The 18,651-nt window shown below is 35.9% G+C and overlaps 1 protein-coding gene across 2 annotated transcripts in view; it reads left to right on the top strand.

Annotated features, from left to right (window-relative positions):
• The first annotated feature begins 578 nt into the window (after nt 1-578).
• Nucleotides 579-18,651, top strand: part of LOC5567164 (protein TANC2) — a 441,714-nt gene continuing 423,641 nt past the window's right edge. The window contains exon 1 of one of the 2 annotated variants that reach the window (XM_021853064.1): nt 579-703. In XM_021853064.1, the coding sequence (XP_021708756.1) occupies nt 637-703 (67 nt within the window). In that variant the 5' untranslated portion in view covers nt 579-636. Of the gene's footprint in view, nt 704-18,193; nt 18,412-18,651 lie in introns of those variants that run through there. The other variant, XM_021853065.1, reaches the window with a different exon arrangement.

The following is an 18,651-nucleotide window of genomic DNA, read 5'->3' on the forward strand; positions in this document are numbered from 1 at the left end:
AGATACACGCAAAATCACATACAGAGTTCTGCAAAAAAATCCAAAAAGATGTCCAGAATAATCGCAATGGGATATCCGAAAGAATCTCAGAAGTAATACCGGAATGGTATGTGGTGCACAATCAAAGACGTGCCCATGCAAATTTAATTAATCCGGTGCTCACTTGGAGCATCGACGAAATTGTTTTGATTACACACGCGGAATGTCCGGCCGAACTGCAGGCACCTGTTGGTGACTGTTCGGTGACATTTTGCGCGGTGCCAATCATTAAACCATCATCGATCGTAACCGAGTCCAAAGGTCTTGGCCCCTAAGGGGCCGTTCAAATATTACGTAACGCAACAGGGGGAGGGAGGGGGTCTTACATTGTGTTACGGTCCATACAAAAAAATAAAATTTTCCATACAAAAGCTGTTACGTGGGGGTGGGAGGGGGTCTAAAATTGGCAAATTTTGCGTTACGTAATATTTGAATGAACCCTAAGGTCTAGGCAAATTCATAAATGTATCATCATTGTTGATAGTAATGACTGGTGACAATGTGTGAATAAAAGCGCCTTCTGCACCAGCAGGAGGGCAGTTCCATCATTCTTCGGACCAATGCCAACCAAATGGTTTTTAATCTATATCACTGTCAATGTTCGGTTCGCCAAAAGTGGTCCGCGGGTTCCAGCTTCTTCAACAGTGGTTCCAGCATATTTCAGGTAACGTTATTTTTGGATGAATCCCAAAGCGATATCTGGAAGAAAATTCAGAAGTAATCTCAAGATTTTCAGCAGAACAATCCCAGAGAGGATTTGAAGGATTCATGAATGATTTAAGGAAGAATCCCGGGAGACGCTCCCAAAGAATTCTAGAGTACTTTCTGGAACATTTTTTTTTTCATATGATTTATATATAAAAATACTTTGATTCAAATATATTTCTTGTGTAGCATTAAGTTTAACTACAGACATAGCTCGTAACATCAATAATAAATTAAATTTATAAATCTTTTAAACACATCCAAATTAAATAACAGTTCAAAGAGTAAAATACCATTCTCATGAGTTTTTGAGAATCATATGGTCGGTGTTTAGACAGACAAGACTAGATGAATTTTGGAGCTCTAAGGATACGTAAAGAACTCCATCAATTTTAAATCTTCCATGTTATTTTGATACAAATGTATCATCAAATGGATAAGTTCCATTATTACAGTAAATATCTATAATATTTTGATGTTTCACATGTTTGGGGTACATTTTTCTTACTCGATTGAAAAAAACATTTGGTTCAGTCTGTCTGAACATCGACCATATCTATGTTTACTATTTGATATTTGGGCTCATTCACAAATTTCATAACGCTGAAGGGGGTGGGTGGGTGTCTTCATGATGTTACGGCTCATACAAAATTTGTAGAATATTCATACAAAAAGCGTTACGAGGGGGTGGGTGGGTGTCAAAATAGCCATTTTCTGCGTTATGAAATAAATGAATGAACCCTTTAAATACTTGAATTGTGCTGTATCAATATTTACAGGTAATTATAATAAATAAGTATGTATAGAACAATAACAATTTTAATTTATCCCCATAATTGGGTCCTAAAGCCCTGTCCCAATTTTAGTGCCAAACGCTTAAGTTTAGGCCAAAAACACTTGTTTACTCAATTTTCTAATGTTTTCCGTTGGTTTAAGCCCAAAAACATTTTTATTAGATTTTGTCACATCCTTTGGCTTAAACTCAAATTTTGGGTGTATTTTGTTTTCCGTGTCTCTTACGAAATGTCAGATTGGAACAACCCCACACGGTCGTTTGAGAATACCCTTTAATGGGTGAAAAAATACCCATTTTCGCTAGAAGTGCCTCTCCACATTTAATGAGTAAACACGGTTTACTCATTAACGGGTAAAGGCAGTTTATGTCAAGGAATGGGTATTTTTTTACCCTTTTTTGTACATCAAGCTCGCGGCATAAAAAGGGTAAAAATTTACCCATTTTGATGACGGTCAATGGAGCTATCAAGAGTAATGATAATTTTGAGATTGTTTTCGTCTTACTTCTAAAAGAAAGTTCCGTTAAACAATGTTTCTATGCAATTTATTCCAAAATATAAGTGTAATTTAGCAAAATTTTAAAATACATTCATATCCACTGGGCAGCTCTCGGTATGCCGTATACAAATCTTGGTGCAGCCTAGAAGTGCAGAGAAACAGAAAAAAAATCCAATTATTGCAATAAATGTACCACATCATCACTTACCTTTCAAATTAAGTCTCCTGTGAGTTAAAATAGTTGATTTTTTTACAAATAAGAACTGTTAATGCACACCATAAACACATGCGGATTGACGAGTTGAATAATCATAACTATTTTTCACCCATTAATGGGAACGCCCTTGGTTATTAAAAATGGGTAAATTTTTACCCCTTTCGAGATTTCAAATTCCCCCATTTTTTGACAGATCTGATCGCTATTCGACAATGGGTATTTTTTCACCCATTAAAGGGTATTCTCAAACGACCGTGCAGTGGTCGAACTAAAACCCCTGTGGTGTTTTTGTCGACTAAGCGAACGTCAAACATGATCAAAAGTGTCAAGGTTCATTTATGGACCAAATTTTTAAATTTAAGTTTAAACATGATATAGCCATTATTTGAGCGGGAAAAATTTCTAAAGTAATTACAGTAACATGCTTTTTCGTGTTATTAAATAAAAACAAGATTTCATTACAAATTTTAGGACCCAATTGACGATTTTCAATCGATTTGTGGTTCCACTTCATAATTATTGCATTGAATGCTAAATATTTTTGGATAATTTTGTGTTTGAAGTTATATTTCTTCCTCTTTGAAGTGCCAGCTCTACTTTGCCACCCGGTGTCCATATTGCCCCAACAGTATAAGAAATTTCCATATAAGTTTTTCAATGTCTTAAAGTACCAGAAAAAAATCTACTATATTTTTGAATATAGCATAATTAATTGAAGATTCAATCAAGAGCTACGTTATCGGTCAACTTGCAGTCATTTGCTTCTGGAACCTTATTTAGTGAGGTGTGAATGTTATAATTTTCGAACCAAATAAAATCATGCTCAATTTTTCGATTTAAAATCAATGTTTCGAACATTTTTTCTGAAATTTTAGTGGATAGGTTACTCTTCCGATAGGCAACTGAAATATTGTTTGCATTGAAAGTGTAAAAGTATTCGCCTATGCAAAAATACAGGGGGTGTCCATTCTGCCCCGGGTGTCCATACTGCCCCCGGTACCCCTACATAAAGTACACTTGAGTTGAATAAAAATTTTCATAAAATTCATACAAAGTGAATTAAAGTTAAAATTGTTCAAAAACCATATTATTTTTTAGAAAAGTACCCTAAGACATTAGTAGCCCGCGAATGCCCGCGATGAGAATAAGTTCATTCGAAAGCTAAAAACAAGAGCTTAGGGTACAAATTATTTTGCGAAAACTTGCGATAGACCACTTTCAACGCGTTTGAAGGTATACTGCTTCGCGACTAAAAATGGGTGAACCACCGTGCGAAGTTTGTTTTTTTACCAACTTCGCCGCGTCGCAACTCGATTCTCAATAGTGCGCATAATGCACACTGCGGAGGGCATAGATGCGCACTATAGCGAAGCGACTCGCGACGCGGCGAAGTTGGTCAAAAATCAAACTTCGCACGGTGGTTCACCCATTTTTTGTCGCGAAGCAGTATATACGGAGTGCAATAGGGTCCTAAAGGCCTGTCCCAATTTTAGTGACAAACGCTTAAGTTTAGGCCAAAAACACATGTTTACTTAATTTTTTAATGTTTTTCTTTTATTTAAGTCCAAAGAACATTTTTTTTTAAATTTTGTCACACTCCTTGGCTTAAACTCAAATTTTGGGTGTATTTGCTTTCCGTGTCCCTTCCGAAATGTCAGAAAGGAACAACCCCAGTGTTGAAACTAAAAGCCCTGTGGTGTTTTTGTCGATTAAGCGAACGTCAAACATGATCAAAAGTGTCAAGGTTCATTTATGGACCCAATTTTTAAAGCAAAGTTTAAATATGATGTAGCCGTTATTTGAGCGGGAAAATTGCTAAAATAGTTGCAGTAACATGCTCTTGCGTGTCATTAAATAAAAACAAGATTTCATTAAACATTTTAGGACCCAATTCTAATTAAATAATAATAATAATCCTGTGAAACGTAGTACTTGTATTGCAATCGCAGTAGCCATGAATTGCATACCGAGAAGAAACGAAAAACTCGCTGCTAACTGGGACAAAGCCTGTTTCTAATCGCATAAATTAGTTGCAAAAGATTGTGATAAATATGTAACGGGTTTATAAGTTGAGAAGAATTGTGAATCGCTTCATAGAACATTATTTGCGACAGCTTCTGAAAAATAGCAAAGCTGCTATTTGCAAAACTAATTGTTGAACTTCTGGTTGTACCGAATCATCTATTGTGTTACCGTCAACTCATACCAACTCTATAATGGTTCTGTCACATGGATGTGGTAAATGCTCTTTGCCTATCGGCGGTGGTTTGGTAGAGCGTGTTGTTTGTGATGGATGCTGCAAAGAATACCACCTTATCTGCACACAAATGAACTCGTACCAACTCAGAGTCTGCGTGGAATTCAAAAACGTAATCTGGCTGTGTGACGATTGCCTGCTTACGTTCCGCAAACAACAACCATCAACAAGCAATGAATCGAACGTGAAACAAGGAGAAGGTATAGAACTCGGACGAAAAATTGAACACACCGTAAGTCAGCTACAGAGCGAAATAACAACGCTGAAGCAGTGCTTTGCGGAACTGCAGCTCTCATTGAACAGTGGTTGTCAAACGACTGATGATAGCATCAACAACGCTATGCTGCCTACTTCCACACCGCGAGGTTCATTCAATCAAGGGAGAACATCGTCGTTGGATACGAATGTATGCTCTGAGTTGCTAAAGGGGTCTAACGTTGAACCTACGTCTCGTGGATGTCGCAAATTTTGGATATATTTCACTAGAGTAGCCAAACATGTTTCCGTCGATGTCATGCGCGAAATGGTCACAAGTTCATTGAAAACTCACGATTCACCTGATGTGATTAAACTCTTGCCGCGTTGGGGAAACTACGACAACTTAAAGTACATCTCCTTCAAAGTTGGTGTTGATTGGAAGCACAGGGAGAAAGCCGTGTTGGAATCAACTTGGCCTGCTGGATTGCTGTTCCGGGAATTCGTACATCGTGAATCCAACTACTGGGAGCCCTGAATCAATACATACATGTTTATATTTGAATAGCAATAGGATATTTAATGCTTCGTTTCTTCTATGTCTTGATTTGTTTTTTGTTTTAATGCTCATTAGATAATAATTTATTTAGATCATTGGGGCTAAATTAAGCTTGTTGATCAAGAATCAAATAAATGAGCGCTTCTGCAGTTATTAACTGAGGACTTTTTTTGCCGATTGACCATTATTGCATGTGTATATCGTGTGGCAGGTACGATGATATTTTATGCTCTGACAAGTCGAGAAAATTTACTTTACCAAAAGACCCTCGACTGGTGGGATTCGAACCCACGATTCTCAGGTTGGTCTAGCTGTATAGCTGCGCGTTTACCGCTAGGACTCTGGGACCCTACGTATACAATATTTTGGTATTATACTTTAATTAAATATTTTCCACACCTATATTTGATATTATTAGGGTATTGAAATACTTTGAATTCAAATTTAGTGACAGTAAATTTGAATTCAAATTTACTGTCACTAAATAATAAAACACAAATGTGGGCTTCGTAGTCGTGGCATTTGGCCGCATCGTGCTAAGGAGTGTGGGTTCGATTCCCGCTGCAGGCCGGAAAACTTTTCGTGAGGAATGTTCTCCGACTGTACCATTGAGCGTTGCATGCTAGTCCGTTGTCTAGTGTGGTGCTTTCTTTAAAGGGCAAAATGGCCACTGGAAGCATTCATGTGTCGGTGTCTTGTAAAAAAAATTATGTCGGCTCATTTAAATGGTTGAACGAAACTATTTCCTTCGACGTGCAGTCCCCAGATAAAATGAAACAAATTGGAAAAATCATTCCCTACGTGGACTTGCTTTAGCTTATAATACAAGTATGATAACAGACTGAAGCTATAGACATGACAGCATTCTGAAACTGATTAAATGGATGATACTTGCATCAAGGCAAGGTTAGATCTGAGATATTTATGGACAAATGTGCATGAAATTTTCACATTTTTTTCAGACAACAGATGAATTTCAACATATATTTTTGAGTGACTTTTTCAATCACAAGTTCATCGTAGTAATTTAGTTTATAAATCTGAAAAATTGGCGTAATAAATAAATAAGGTGGACATTTAGACGATCATATTTACTTATGATGGTTTTTGTGTAGAGTTTCCATATCTTTGGATGAATAGTTTATATTTTTTTGTCAAAAAATTCACTTTAGTCTAGTTGTTTTTACTATTGGAGTTGTGCCCGGGAAAATTACTCAAAAATATATGTTGAAATTCAAGTAATGCCTGGCATGCTGTGAAAAATTCATTTCAATCCGTCAATAAATAACTGAGAACTAGCCTATCCAAGTTGACCATTTTGTATAAAAGATTGAAAAAGATGAAAATGTATTGTCCAAACCTGAATATTCTAATTATCAGTCCAAAACAAGAAAAAAATTGAAAACAAAAGTTCGTAATAGTTAAATATGGCATAACATATCTCAAATATATGATTTCAGCTATATAAAAGAGAGTTTGAGGTTTTGTCCGACATTTGTTCTAGATCGAACCACTGTGCAGTGGGAGGAAATCGTATAAAGATAAGAGGTGCAAAACTGCAAATGGATCAATGCACGAGTTCACTAATTTGACGTTTTAGCGGTGCCAAATTCATTCGTAGCCATGACCACGTAGATAACACGGCACCGCTCAAACGTCAAATAGTGAACTCGTGCATCGGTCCATTATTTTCATTCATTGAGAGTTTTTTTATTTGTGTAGAAATTCTCCCGCTCAAATGACGGCTACACGCTGCGAGCTGGACTAACGAATTTCATACATTTTGCCTTATGGAAGGTGGAACGATTATTGCAATACGAACGCTTTATGTATCGTTTTAGCATCACTGCACATCAAGGCGTCGATAGGCGCGTACACTCGGGCCTATCGATCGCAAGGTTCTTGGTTCGATTCCAGGTTGCCGCGTGAAACGTTTTTTGTTTTCAAATTCTGGTTTCATAAGGCAAATTTATGAATTTCAACCCGATTTCTTGTGGCGAATTTTCATTTCATTTTTTTTTTTTTTTTTTTTTTCCTATGTTTATCGATAGTCCATTTGCCTGATTGTATAATATACACTCAGGCAAATGGACTATCGATAAACATAGGAACCCCTTATGCAAATTCGCCGCAAGAAATCGGGTTGAAATTATATTGATATTATCATGTTTAAACTTTAATTTTAAAATTGGGTCTATAAATGAACCTTGACACTTGAGATCGTGTTTGACGTTCGCTTAGTCGACAAAAACACCACAGGGGTCTTAGTTTTAACACTGGGGTTGTTCCTATCTGACATTTCAGAAGGGACACGAAATACAAAATACACCCAAAATGTAAGTTTAAGTCAAGGGGTGTGACAAAATCTAAAAAACATAAAAAAATGTTTTTTGGACTTAAACCAAGAAAATTGAGTAAACATGTATTTTTGGCCTGAACTTATGCGTTTGGCACTAAAATCGAGACAGGGCTTTAAAGACAAAAGAAGAAGACAATTTACACCGTCTTCAGCACGTAGGCTGCACAGACTGAACGATCACTAACATTAGGCAACGGACAACACGAAACACCCAGTAGCCCAGCGATGAATTTTTCGTTTGACGAAAAGTTTTCACCGACTGGAGCAGGAATCGAACCCACACCCCGTGGCATAATACACGCCTAGACGACTGACGCCGCTAACCGCAAGGCCACGAGGGCCCTATTGTTGAACCTCTTGAAGATTTTCAGAACCATTCCTATAGAAATTCCAGAGTGTCAAAAAGTTCTTCTTCTGATTCAGAATTACCGTAGACATTTCTGGAAGTAGTTCTTAGTTAATTCTTAAGAAATGATTTCATCAAACTCCCACTAATATTTCTGGTCTCTATTTTAAGGCTAAGTAGTTAGTCGTTTGTTTTAGCAGCCATGATGGAATTGTAGCTCCAAATTTCAAATTAATAAATCTTAGTCCTCATAGTTAATTTCGATTCAAAAGAATATCACTGAATGTACATACATGTCGAAAGTATGCTGATACTTGTCAGCTATGTGAATGCAAAACCATCTGATTTTCAATAATTCGCAACCGTGAGATAAATGAACAGCAGTTGCATACACATTTCAATGAAGGCCAACTTAGCCTCAATGCAAGTCTTCAAGAAGTTTCTATTTTAATGGAAGGTATTTAAATTCACCGTTTTAATCAAAATGGTCTCTTAAGTATTTTTATTTATTGTGCTTGCTTGGAATCCTGATTCAAAATTGTTGGTTCAACAGGCTCTACGAGAATTTTTTTTCAGACTTCCCGAGGAAAAGCTTCTGAAATTATCATAGTGATTTTATTTAGAATACTTTCAGAGTATCTGAGGGGGATCTCTCCTGAAATTCTTCTCTGCCAATTTTCCAGATTTTTTTTCAGTGGTTTTTCAAAGCATGGTTAGAAGAATTTCTCCAGGAAATCCACGAAAACCATAGCTACTGCCTCCAGTAATTTCCTCATTTTATTTTTTTTTTCAAAACTATCCTAGAATTTATTCCAGATATGTTTTTACTAATCCTTCAACCCAACTCTCCAGTTGTTACTGTAGGAGATGTTCCAAAGATTTCCACAGAATTTCTCCCATGGAATTCCACAAAGTTTTAATTAGGTTGTTTGAAAAAAAATAGCTTAAGGGGTTGTTTAAGAAACCCTGCGAGAATTCCTCCGCCTTCAAGAATTCATCCACGTTTCCTCCCAGAAACCCAGGAATTTCTCGAGGGGTTCTTAGAACATTTTTTTTCTACAAATTTATCCAGTATTCAACTCAAATATCACCGCTGCAGATTTTCCAAATATTTCTTAAAATGTTTCCCAGAACATTCCCATACAATTTTCAGAAGCCTATTTAAGTTTTTACAAGAGTTAATACTACAGCAATGTTTCCAATAATTCCTCCAATCCTTCCTGATCAAAATTCTTTAGAGATTCTGTCCAATGTTTTTTCGAGAAATTCCTTTACAAAATCCCGTGACTTCAAAACATGCATGTCAGAGGTTACTTTAGGTTTTTTTTTCAAAAATACCTCATGGATTTATTTTTCAGAAAAAAATCTTGGCCTTACTTTTGAGACATTCCTAAAAAATCGCAAAAAATAAACTTTCAAGACTTACTTTAGAAAATCTCATATAATTAGTGCAGGAATTTCTATAGAAAACTTAGAAGCAATTGCTGAAGGTATCTTCAGATAAATTGCGAGTTGAAATGTTATATAAATCCTGAAAGACAATTTTAAAGGAAATACCTAGAAATTCCTGGAGGCATTTCAGGATACGTTATTGATTGAATTTTAGAAGATTTTTCCACCAGGAAACATGGAGGAGGTCCCAGGGAAGTCTATGAATGAATCACTGGATAAAATCTTGGAGATTGAATTCTTGAGAAATCTTTAGAAAAATTCTTGGACACATTCCCTAGGAATATTCGTGGAGAAATTCCTTGGGAAATAATAGCTAAATGTACACCTTCAGAAATTTCCGAAGTAATATCTGAACATACCTGAAATAATTTCTGATGAAATTCCTATAGAAAATCATGGAAAACACATAGCAGTAATACTTGTCGTAATGTCACGAGGAATTTTCAAAAAAGTCTTAGATTTTAGAGAAATATCTGCTCTGATGGCATAAAGAATTAAAGTCTTGTTTCTTGGCTCCTATTAGTTTTTGTTTTCTTACTTCCTGTTTGGTCTCTTTTCGGCCTGTTTTTGATTCCTTCTAGGTCTCTTTTTTCAGACAACAGGGCTTTAATATCCTATTTTCAAGGTACTCAGTTGCTATCAGCATTGTTAAGACGGAGAGCATTCTCAGACTTGTTGTAACGACTGGTATCCTTTGCGTTTGAGGCAGCTGAATATAGTAACTTTCAATTTCAAGTTTAGGAATTCATAGCGTTAAAATTTATTTTAGCTTCACTGTGCACAAAATATTTGCCAACGTTTGTCCTACCCATGGTTTTGAACGTGGACGCGCCTCTGTAAGCATTATTGTATATAAGTTATCAAGGCAATCATTTTCAAATAAACATAATTGATTCTCATTTTTCACTAAAATGAACATACCATGCCCACACAGTTACGGATCACCCACAGTGACGGATCACTTTGGCGTTCAATATCGTACAACTCGCTCAAAACATAAACGTTGACGTAAAACATATTTTTCCCATGTTATACTTTTTGTGTTCTACTATTTGTAATGTTAAGCACAACATTCAACCGCTTAATAACAGTGTATTTGACAAATGTTTAGTTGATACCACACAGCTGTCATTATATGGTCGTTTTCTGTAAGAAGTGCCGTCAGCATTCATAAGCTCCCACAGGTGGTAAAATTTAAATGTTATACCATAAAACATGCTCGTTCGCTTCGATTTAGTATGTATTCATCTTTGGAAAACATTTTTCTTGATTGTTGATTCTAAATACCGAATATTAGCACTTCTAACTAGTGATCCATAATATGGACCAGGAAATGATTGTTTACCACGGTTATGGATCACTTCCAAATAATGTAGATTTCTGCCATTTTAAGCATTGGATTCGACATATTTAGACAATAGCACTAAGGATAATACTAATAAAACATCAAGGTTTGTAAATTTCATTGTTTAGCAGACAAAAATGGGTGGAAAACTTGGTGTGGAGCGAAAACAGTACATGTCTCAGTTACTACAATGCAGTATCACAAAAAATGGCATTTTACCATTGTTTCCAGCTCTAAAACTGCTATTTTTTGCAGTAAAATGTGACACATTGTTAACTTTCGCCAAATCATGCAATACAGATGCATTGAGTTGAAAATCTCTTGATTTAGTGCACTGATCCGTAATATGTCACAATTTGATCCGTAATATGAAAATTAATCCATAATATGGTTTTCAGAAACCGATACATTTTTTAATTTTTATACAATCCTATGTAAATATTACACTCAAAACAGTTTACTAACCGAAGTTCCAATTTGAAACGATTCAATTCGTGCTTTTAAATTACAATTTTACGTTTTCTATGTCGTTTTATTGAATTTTATAGGTTGGACTCCACACTATTTGATCCATAACTGTGGGGTCATGGTACATCAATGGATTATTGAATTAATTATGATCACAAATATGATCCAGTTTGTAAAAATATTTACCTTTCCCTCCCTTCGATTGAAATTGAAACCAAATTTAAGTTCTAATATAATTAGGCTGTCAAGGATAAGTGTTCGAACTATTTAACACTTCTGCGCATAGTGATCGTAGAACACAGATTGTTTGTAACCGTTTCGATAATGGGGATTTTTTTTACTATCGGAAAATTTGGGCCGGAGTTTCTCCGATTTTAATTAAATTTTCACCAGAGGTAGAGCTCGTGGATACATGACCAAAAGTGAAATTCAAAGAAAATATAGTGGCCTATTTTCCCGGAAAACTCTAGATAAATATTCACGATTTCCCTATACACCTTAAACTTCAAAAATTCTTATCTCCTGAACTATGCATCGTAGAACAAAAGTCTTTTTGTAAAATCGAAAGGAAATTTCCTCAGCAACCTATAAAAAATATAAAAAGAAAAACATTTCCCAGAAAATTTTTCATCATGGAGAAAATTGTCGAAAAAATAGCGGAATAACTATCGTCTGCATCATGAAAATTTTTCGAAAAAATATTTTTTGTTTTATAAATTCATACTCTAACTTTCGTCCATAGACGCCAAAGTGGTATCTTTTACCGTTCAGGCGACAGAATTGAAAAACCGATGACCACCAGCACGCTCCCCATAGGAAAATGTGTTCTATTGTGGGCCTCATAAACGTGCGCTAACGGCGGAAGTAATTTACACGCATTGTAAGTGTAATGCATTAAACCATCCTTCCCCTTCCAGTCAGAAGAAGCTTTTCGTCAATCGGAGCACTCTCCATTGGTCTGTTGGGTGTTTTGTGTGCCCTTCATCAGCAACGTTATTTAGTATTAAAGCTAACAGCCTCTTCGATAGCCGCGAGGGAAGTTCTTGTTACAATCAATCGTTATGCTAACGTTTGAAGGATCAAATCTCAAGATCCACTTTCTTTGAAAACTTATCAACACAGACAAACAGACGTCACACTCTCATCATTGTGCATCGACCACATTTTTAACGGTCGATTAAAGTATATTGTTGGTGGTCAATCCACCACCCGCAACGCTCGCATCGTTTTTGTTCGCGTTTGACGTTTACACACTACCGCCATCTATTGGCGCATTGGCCAAACATATCTTTGTCTGTGTTATCAATATATTGTAAATATATTGTTTCGGCCAGGACGTCTTTCCTACATTGTGTCTTTTACGATACAACGAACGACAAATCAAACGAACGACTTTCATTTTAATAGATTTATTGCCACTGAGAGGCAGCATGTCTACTCGGTGGGAAAACGAGAGAAACTACATTCTTACAAGTTAATTATTAAAATTATGTTTGCATAATTATCCTTTTTTCTTGGCATCTATATGATACTGAGGGTCAGTACCTATTACCTATATCATTACCAATATTATTATATGTTAGGATCGTTTTCAATTAAAGACAGTTAGTATCAATAGTAAAGATTACGAATAAAGGACATGCAAAACACCCAACAGACCAATGGAGAGTGCTCCGATTGTCGAAAAGCTTCTTCTGACTGGAAAGGGAAGGATGGTTTGCTGCATTACACTTACAATGCGTGTAATTACTGCCGCCTTTGGCGCACGGTTATGAGGCCCACAATAGAACACATTTTCCTATGGGAAGCGTGCGGGTGGTCATCGGTTTTTAAGCTCTGTCGCCTAAACGGTAAAAGATACCACTTTGGCGTCTATGGACGAAAGTTAGAGTATGGATTGATGAAACAAAAAATATTTTTTCGATAATTTTTCATGATACAGACGATAGTTATTCCGCTATTTTTTCGACAATTTTCTCCATGGTCAAAAATTTTCTGGAAAATGTTTTTCTTGTTATATTTTTAATAGATTGCTGAGGAAATTTCCTTTCGATTTTACAAAAAGACTTTTGCTATACGCAGTGCCGTAGCGTGCGGTTGGCCAGGTTGGCACCCGCCAAGGACGCCAGCCAAAAGGGGGCGCCAAAAAGCGTAAAACACTTGGTAAAATTTTGAAAGATGCGCATTAAATTAAGACTTCTTATTAGTTACAATATCAAAACGGTTTTAACAAAATAAATAAAAATAATATTCTTTTAAATTGAAAAAAAAAAAACATAAATTAAGTTTTTAAATGAGCAGAAACAAATATTTTAATTTTCCCAATTTGTATGTTTAAAATTACAAAGAATTTTACAAGTAAAATTGAACTAAGCTTAAATAAAGCTTGTTGCACTAAAATTAAATTCGTCGAACATGATCTCACTGAATCTCAAGCTTGATCATAATAGAAATTTTCATTGAATACTGAACATGCATCAAACACTATAATGGGTGGGAACCACGAAACTTTAGACAGGGTTTCAACAGAAAATTGGGCAAGTTTTCAACAAAATCAAGGAAAGGATACCGATAACTTTGACCATTATCGGTTGATGGATTTTTCACAGAGTTTTCAAAATTTTTAAATAATTCAAACCTGACCAAAAGTTCTCCCAGCAGACATAGCTTTAGAATCTGTGACACATTTTTAATAACATAAAAAAATGTTCTACAGAAGCTGAAACTCGTTTGGTTTTACGAAGATTTTTGAAGTAGTGTGGTCGTAACTATTCATACAACCTAGTTTTCAATATTTGACCATCTTTCAAAAAGTTTGCCTGCTCGAGATTTTTCTTATTCATCTTGTGGTTTTTAGGTAAGTCTTCGAACAAATATGTGAGGAAATTACATTTAATAGATCCTTGACAAAATTTCTCTCCCACCGTGAAGTGAAATTTAATTTTAATTTTCTTAAAAACAGCTTTTGAAAAATTTGTAATTATTCATAACTTCTGATAACTGACTGTACAAAAAGTTTTCAATTTTAATTTAACAACAATTCCTTGAAAATTAATTGAAAACCATTTAATATATTTAATCATTTTTTTATTGATTAACGACAAAATATAAGATTAAGCTCTAGCATGCTGTTTTGCAATGAAATTTCTGGAAAATATCTTGAATAAATCTATGAAAATTTTATAAAAAAAATGTCTCATTGAAATCTAGGACAATTTTTTATATTTCTCTAAGAGTTTCCTGACTGATGAAACCAATTTTAATTTCCGAAGAATCTGAATCACTCTCACCTATCTCTAAGAATTTGTTATTATTTCCTTTCACAATTACAATGATGAAGCAAAGTTTTGATGAAACATTCTTAAGGAATCACGGCTTTCAAGTTCTGTTTCAAGCATAATTTAATTCTTTTCTTATAATCCGAACAAACATAGTAAAAACTACCTAAACAAATGTTAGGAAAATTTCTTTAAAAAATTGTATATCACCTAAATTCACAACGAAAAATTTTTTTTTTATGCATCCTGTAGATTCTATAGATTTGTTTTAAGCCATATGAACTGTATATTACCTCAGAGTTGTTCAAAGTACCTTTTAGATAACATAATATAGTTCTCAGGCAGTTTTCAGTAAGAAATAATAATTTAAAGAATATGAATATATCCTTGCAGGAATTAAGTCAATTATTAAATGTGTTCTAAACTTCAGAAGATTAGGCTATTTATGATACTATTGATGACTTTCATAAAAAATTTTTGTAAAAGCACCTTTTGAATTTCAGAAACAATTCTAATTATATGTTAGAGGCCGTCCTTAAATTACGCAAGGAGTTATGGGAGGATGAGCATTTGTGATTTCTTATGCGCCATAAAAGATATTTAAAGTGTCATACATCTTACGATGTCGGGAGGGGGTGTCGAAAAGCCGCCAAAACTGTCTTACGTTATTCATGTATAGCTCCTTAGCTTTGATTAGGGGGCGCACAAATGGAGATTCGCCAAGGGCGCCATGAGGTCACGCTACGGCTCTGGCTATACGATGTTCAGGAGATATGAATTTTGAAAGTTTAAGGTATATAGGGAAATCGTGAAAATTCATCTAGAGTTTTCCGGGAAAATAGGCCACTATATTTTTTTTTGAATTTCACTTTTGGTCATGTATCCACGAGCTCTAACTCTGGAGAAAATTTTATGCAAATCGGAGAACCTCCGGCCCAAACCTGTTAAAAAATTTGAATTTAAAAAATGCCCTATGATAATCGCATTAATTTTTGATATTCGAATATGAAGTCTCTCTCGATTCAATTGTGAATAGCTTTGACATGAAGTGTCTTATCAATACTCTATTCTTTTGAATTCGTATTGCTTAAGGGAAAAATTTTATTTCGTTTAGTATGTTGTGGATTCTGCACTATTAATTTTACCCACATGATCAAATATACCCCTTTTTAACGTAAGTTTGAGGCGTCACGGGACCCGAAAATGGTGATTTGTAGGATTAATCATATGCAAAACTCGTAGTTTTCCAATTCAATCGTTTCTCAAAAGTTTTACACTGATGCAATTTTCTTAAAATTTCGTCATTTAGTGCCCACATTATAACCGAATTTGGAAATTTTCTGTGACTTGAAATTTGCCTACCTCCAGGGGCACAAACGCACAGTACCGTTCTTACCCGACCTGACCCAGTCATCCACCGGAATAACTCCGACCACAGGAATATTTCCGCGTTCCTCTGTCCACTTCTAGAAACTAGATATGTGTGCCAGTATACTAACAAAAAATCATTTGAATCCATTAAGAATTAGCTGAGGGGTGAGGGTTTTACAATTTTTGCTGCCAACTACAATTTTTGAAGCCAACTTGTTTGAAGTTTTCATCATTACCTATGTCTACAAATTCTTTCGTCCTAATTCAAAATGCATTTTTCAAAATTTTACCAAGTGAGTCACATGTTTTGGGGATAGTACACAAATTATGTCACGCTAAATTTCAACTTTTTTTACCCCCTCCCCCCCTTTGCCACGTTCTTTGTATGAGACCTCTGAAAATTTGGTAAGGTTTGTCACGCTTGGCTTGACCCCCTCCCCCCTTGAAGCGTGACGTAATTTGTGCATGACCTCTTGGCGCCCTTGGCCGGGTCAACCGCACGCTACGGTGCTGCACATGGACAATCACTATGACCGATTGAATTGTTTGCTTTTCCCATACAAACTTTAAAGGGCTTGGGCAGTCTCAGTTTTCATCAATATAAGCTCAAATTTTGGGAGGACATTCGAAATACGACACGATTCCATCAATATTTTTGAAAAAAACTAGGATAAGTACTAACAGTGCCATTGCTTTGGCTTTTTGATAAATCCCTTGAATCCGAAGTCTTTCCGAAAATATGGAAAAGCTCCTTTTTAGTGCCTTTCTTTAATTATTACTGACGCATAGCACGCCTTCTTTGAAGGTCGCTCGACCTCAACAAATTCACTTGAATTTGTTGACTATTCATTGAATGCAATGGATAATAGAAACCACGTAGAAGCTCTTAATACGGGCTTTAGCAAGGCATTTGATCGCATAGACATACCAATGCTACTTTTCAAACTACAAAAAATGGAATCGAGCCAGGACTGCTAAAATGGCTTGAATTTTATTTAACTGAGCGCCAGCTAATCATAAAATTTAAACCGTTTCTCGCGAGTGAGTCGCATCTTCGAATATATGTTTTTTTTTTCAATATACGCGATGGCGATCCAAGCCAGCAGGATTTCTTAAAGGACCAAGAATGTAATTATTTTATTTGGACGGTCGATTGAACGCTGAAGTGCAGAATACGGTGAGTTTGTTCCAATATGTAGCCAATGCTCAAATATCATTCAGAACGTCTACCAAACGTCTACCGAACATGTCCTATGGCCTATCCCATCCCATTAACATTCCACAATATCCCGTAACACATATGAGAGGTCGTAGATTTCTCTGCATCTTTCTCAAGTAGGTGTTCAATTAATAGTTGCTTTCCATTCCTCAGCGTTCGCAAGGACGAGGCCAGAACAGCTCTCAACTGTTGGATGATGCGTCAATCTTGTCTAAGAGTCAAGGGTTAGTCCCAAATCTTTGACTTTGGTATCGGACGGGAAAGGGGGTCTAGGACTGTACCACCGACGAATTTGTATGAATTTCTTAATGCTAATGCTAGTTTATGCCCCTTCATTAGCCGAGCGGTTCAAATTCGCCTCTTCAAAGCAAAGCCATGCTGAAGATGTCTGGGTTCGATTCCCGGCCGATTCAGGATCTTTTTGTAATGGAAATTTCCTTCACTTCCCTGGGCATAGTGTATCATCGTTCCTGCCATACGATTTGCAAATGCGAAAATAGCCATAATTGGCAAAGAAAGCTCTCTGTGGAAGTGGTCATTGAACACTAAGCTGAGAAGCAGGCTCTGTCAGTGAGGAGGTAATGCCAAGAAGTAGTAGTAGTATTTATGTCAAACCATGCTAAAAAGGCTGTTCTTCGACTTCCTTTTTTATTCCGATTTTCGTCTATCCTGGGTGCATCAATACACGATGTACCGACTGTTTTACCATAGCCAACGTGTTATATACATACCTACACGGATAAATAGATGGAAATGCATTTTTCACACGCGGAACATCGTCATCCGTTTTCCTTTCCTTTTTTTCTGTCTATCCACGCGAGGAACCTCCGCTGAAGACGAGGTGCGTTTTCTGCGTGAGCGTGTCTTTCGATTTTCCTCGAGGATTAGTTTTCACTCTCGTTCCGTAGACGCAACATCGGTCCCTGGCGGTTGGCTTGCTCTCTCTGTATCGGTTTTTATTTATAACAAAATGTAGCGCCCCGTCGTCGTTCGGTTTGGATGTGCAGGAATTTGCGGTCGCGAAAAGATTCCTAAGTCTCGACGGTGCACTGTAGTGAAGAATCTATTTAATTCGAATGTTTGCTGTGCAAGTGCGTGTGAATCGATTCGATTGTTAATTTGCGTTAGAAGATATTCAGTGGAATCCAGGCTTAAATCAACAAAGTTTGGAAAATTCAAATTACTTAATCGTTAGAATTGATTAGAAGTGAATAACGAAATGCACATGGATAGCATGAAAACCTACCAAAATTGAGTGTGGATAATATTTTCGAGGATTAATTCAGGAATCCATAGGAATACGTGAAGGTCAGTAATATCAGAATAAATAGCAGTGAGACAAATTATACATAACTTATTCCATTTTATTGTATTATAATTGATTGTTTTTTGATCGAAAGAATTGACGTAAAAGCTGATTATATGAACAGAAAAATTATTATGTGAAAAACATCTTAGAATAATTAGATCATTGAATCTACGTAATTGAGCAATGCAACAGCCACTTTCTTTTTTAATTTCTTTATTAGTATCATTCCAAATATCACA

This window comes from Aedes aegypti, chromosome 3 (genome assembly GCF_002204515.2).
Source record: "Aedes aegypti strain LVP_AGWG chromosome 3, AaegL5.0 Primary Assembly, whole genome shotgun sequence".
Classification (NCBI taxonomy): domain Eukaryota; kingdom Metazoa; phylum Arthropoda; class Insecta; order Diptera; family Culicidae; genus Aedes; species Aedes aegypti.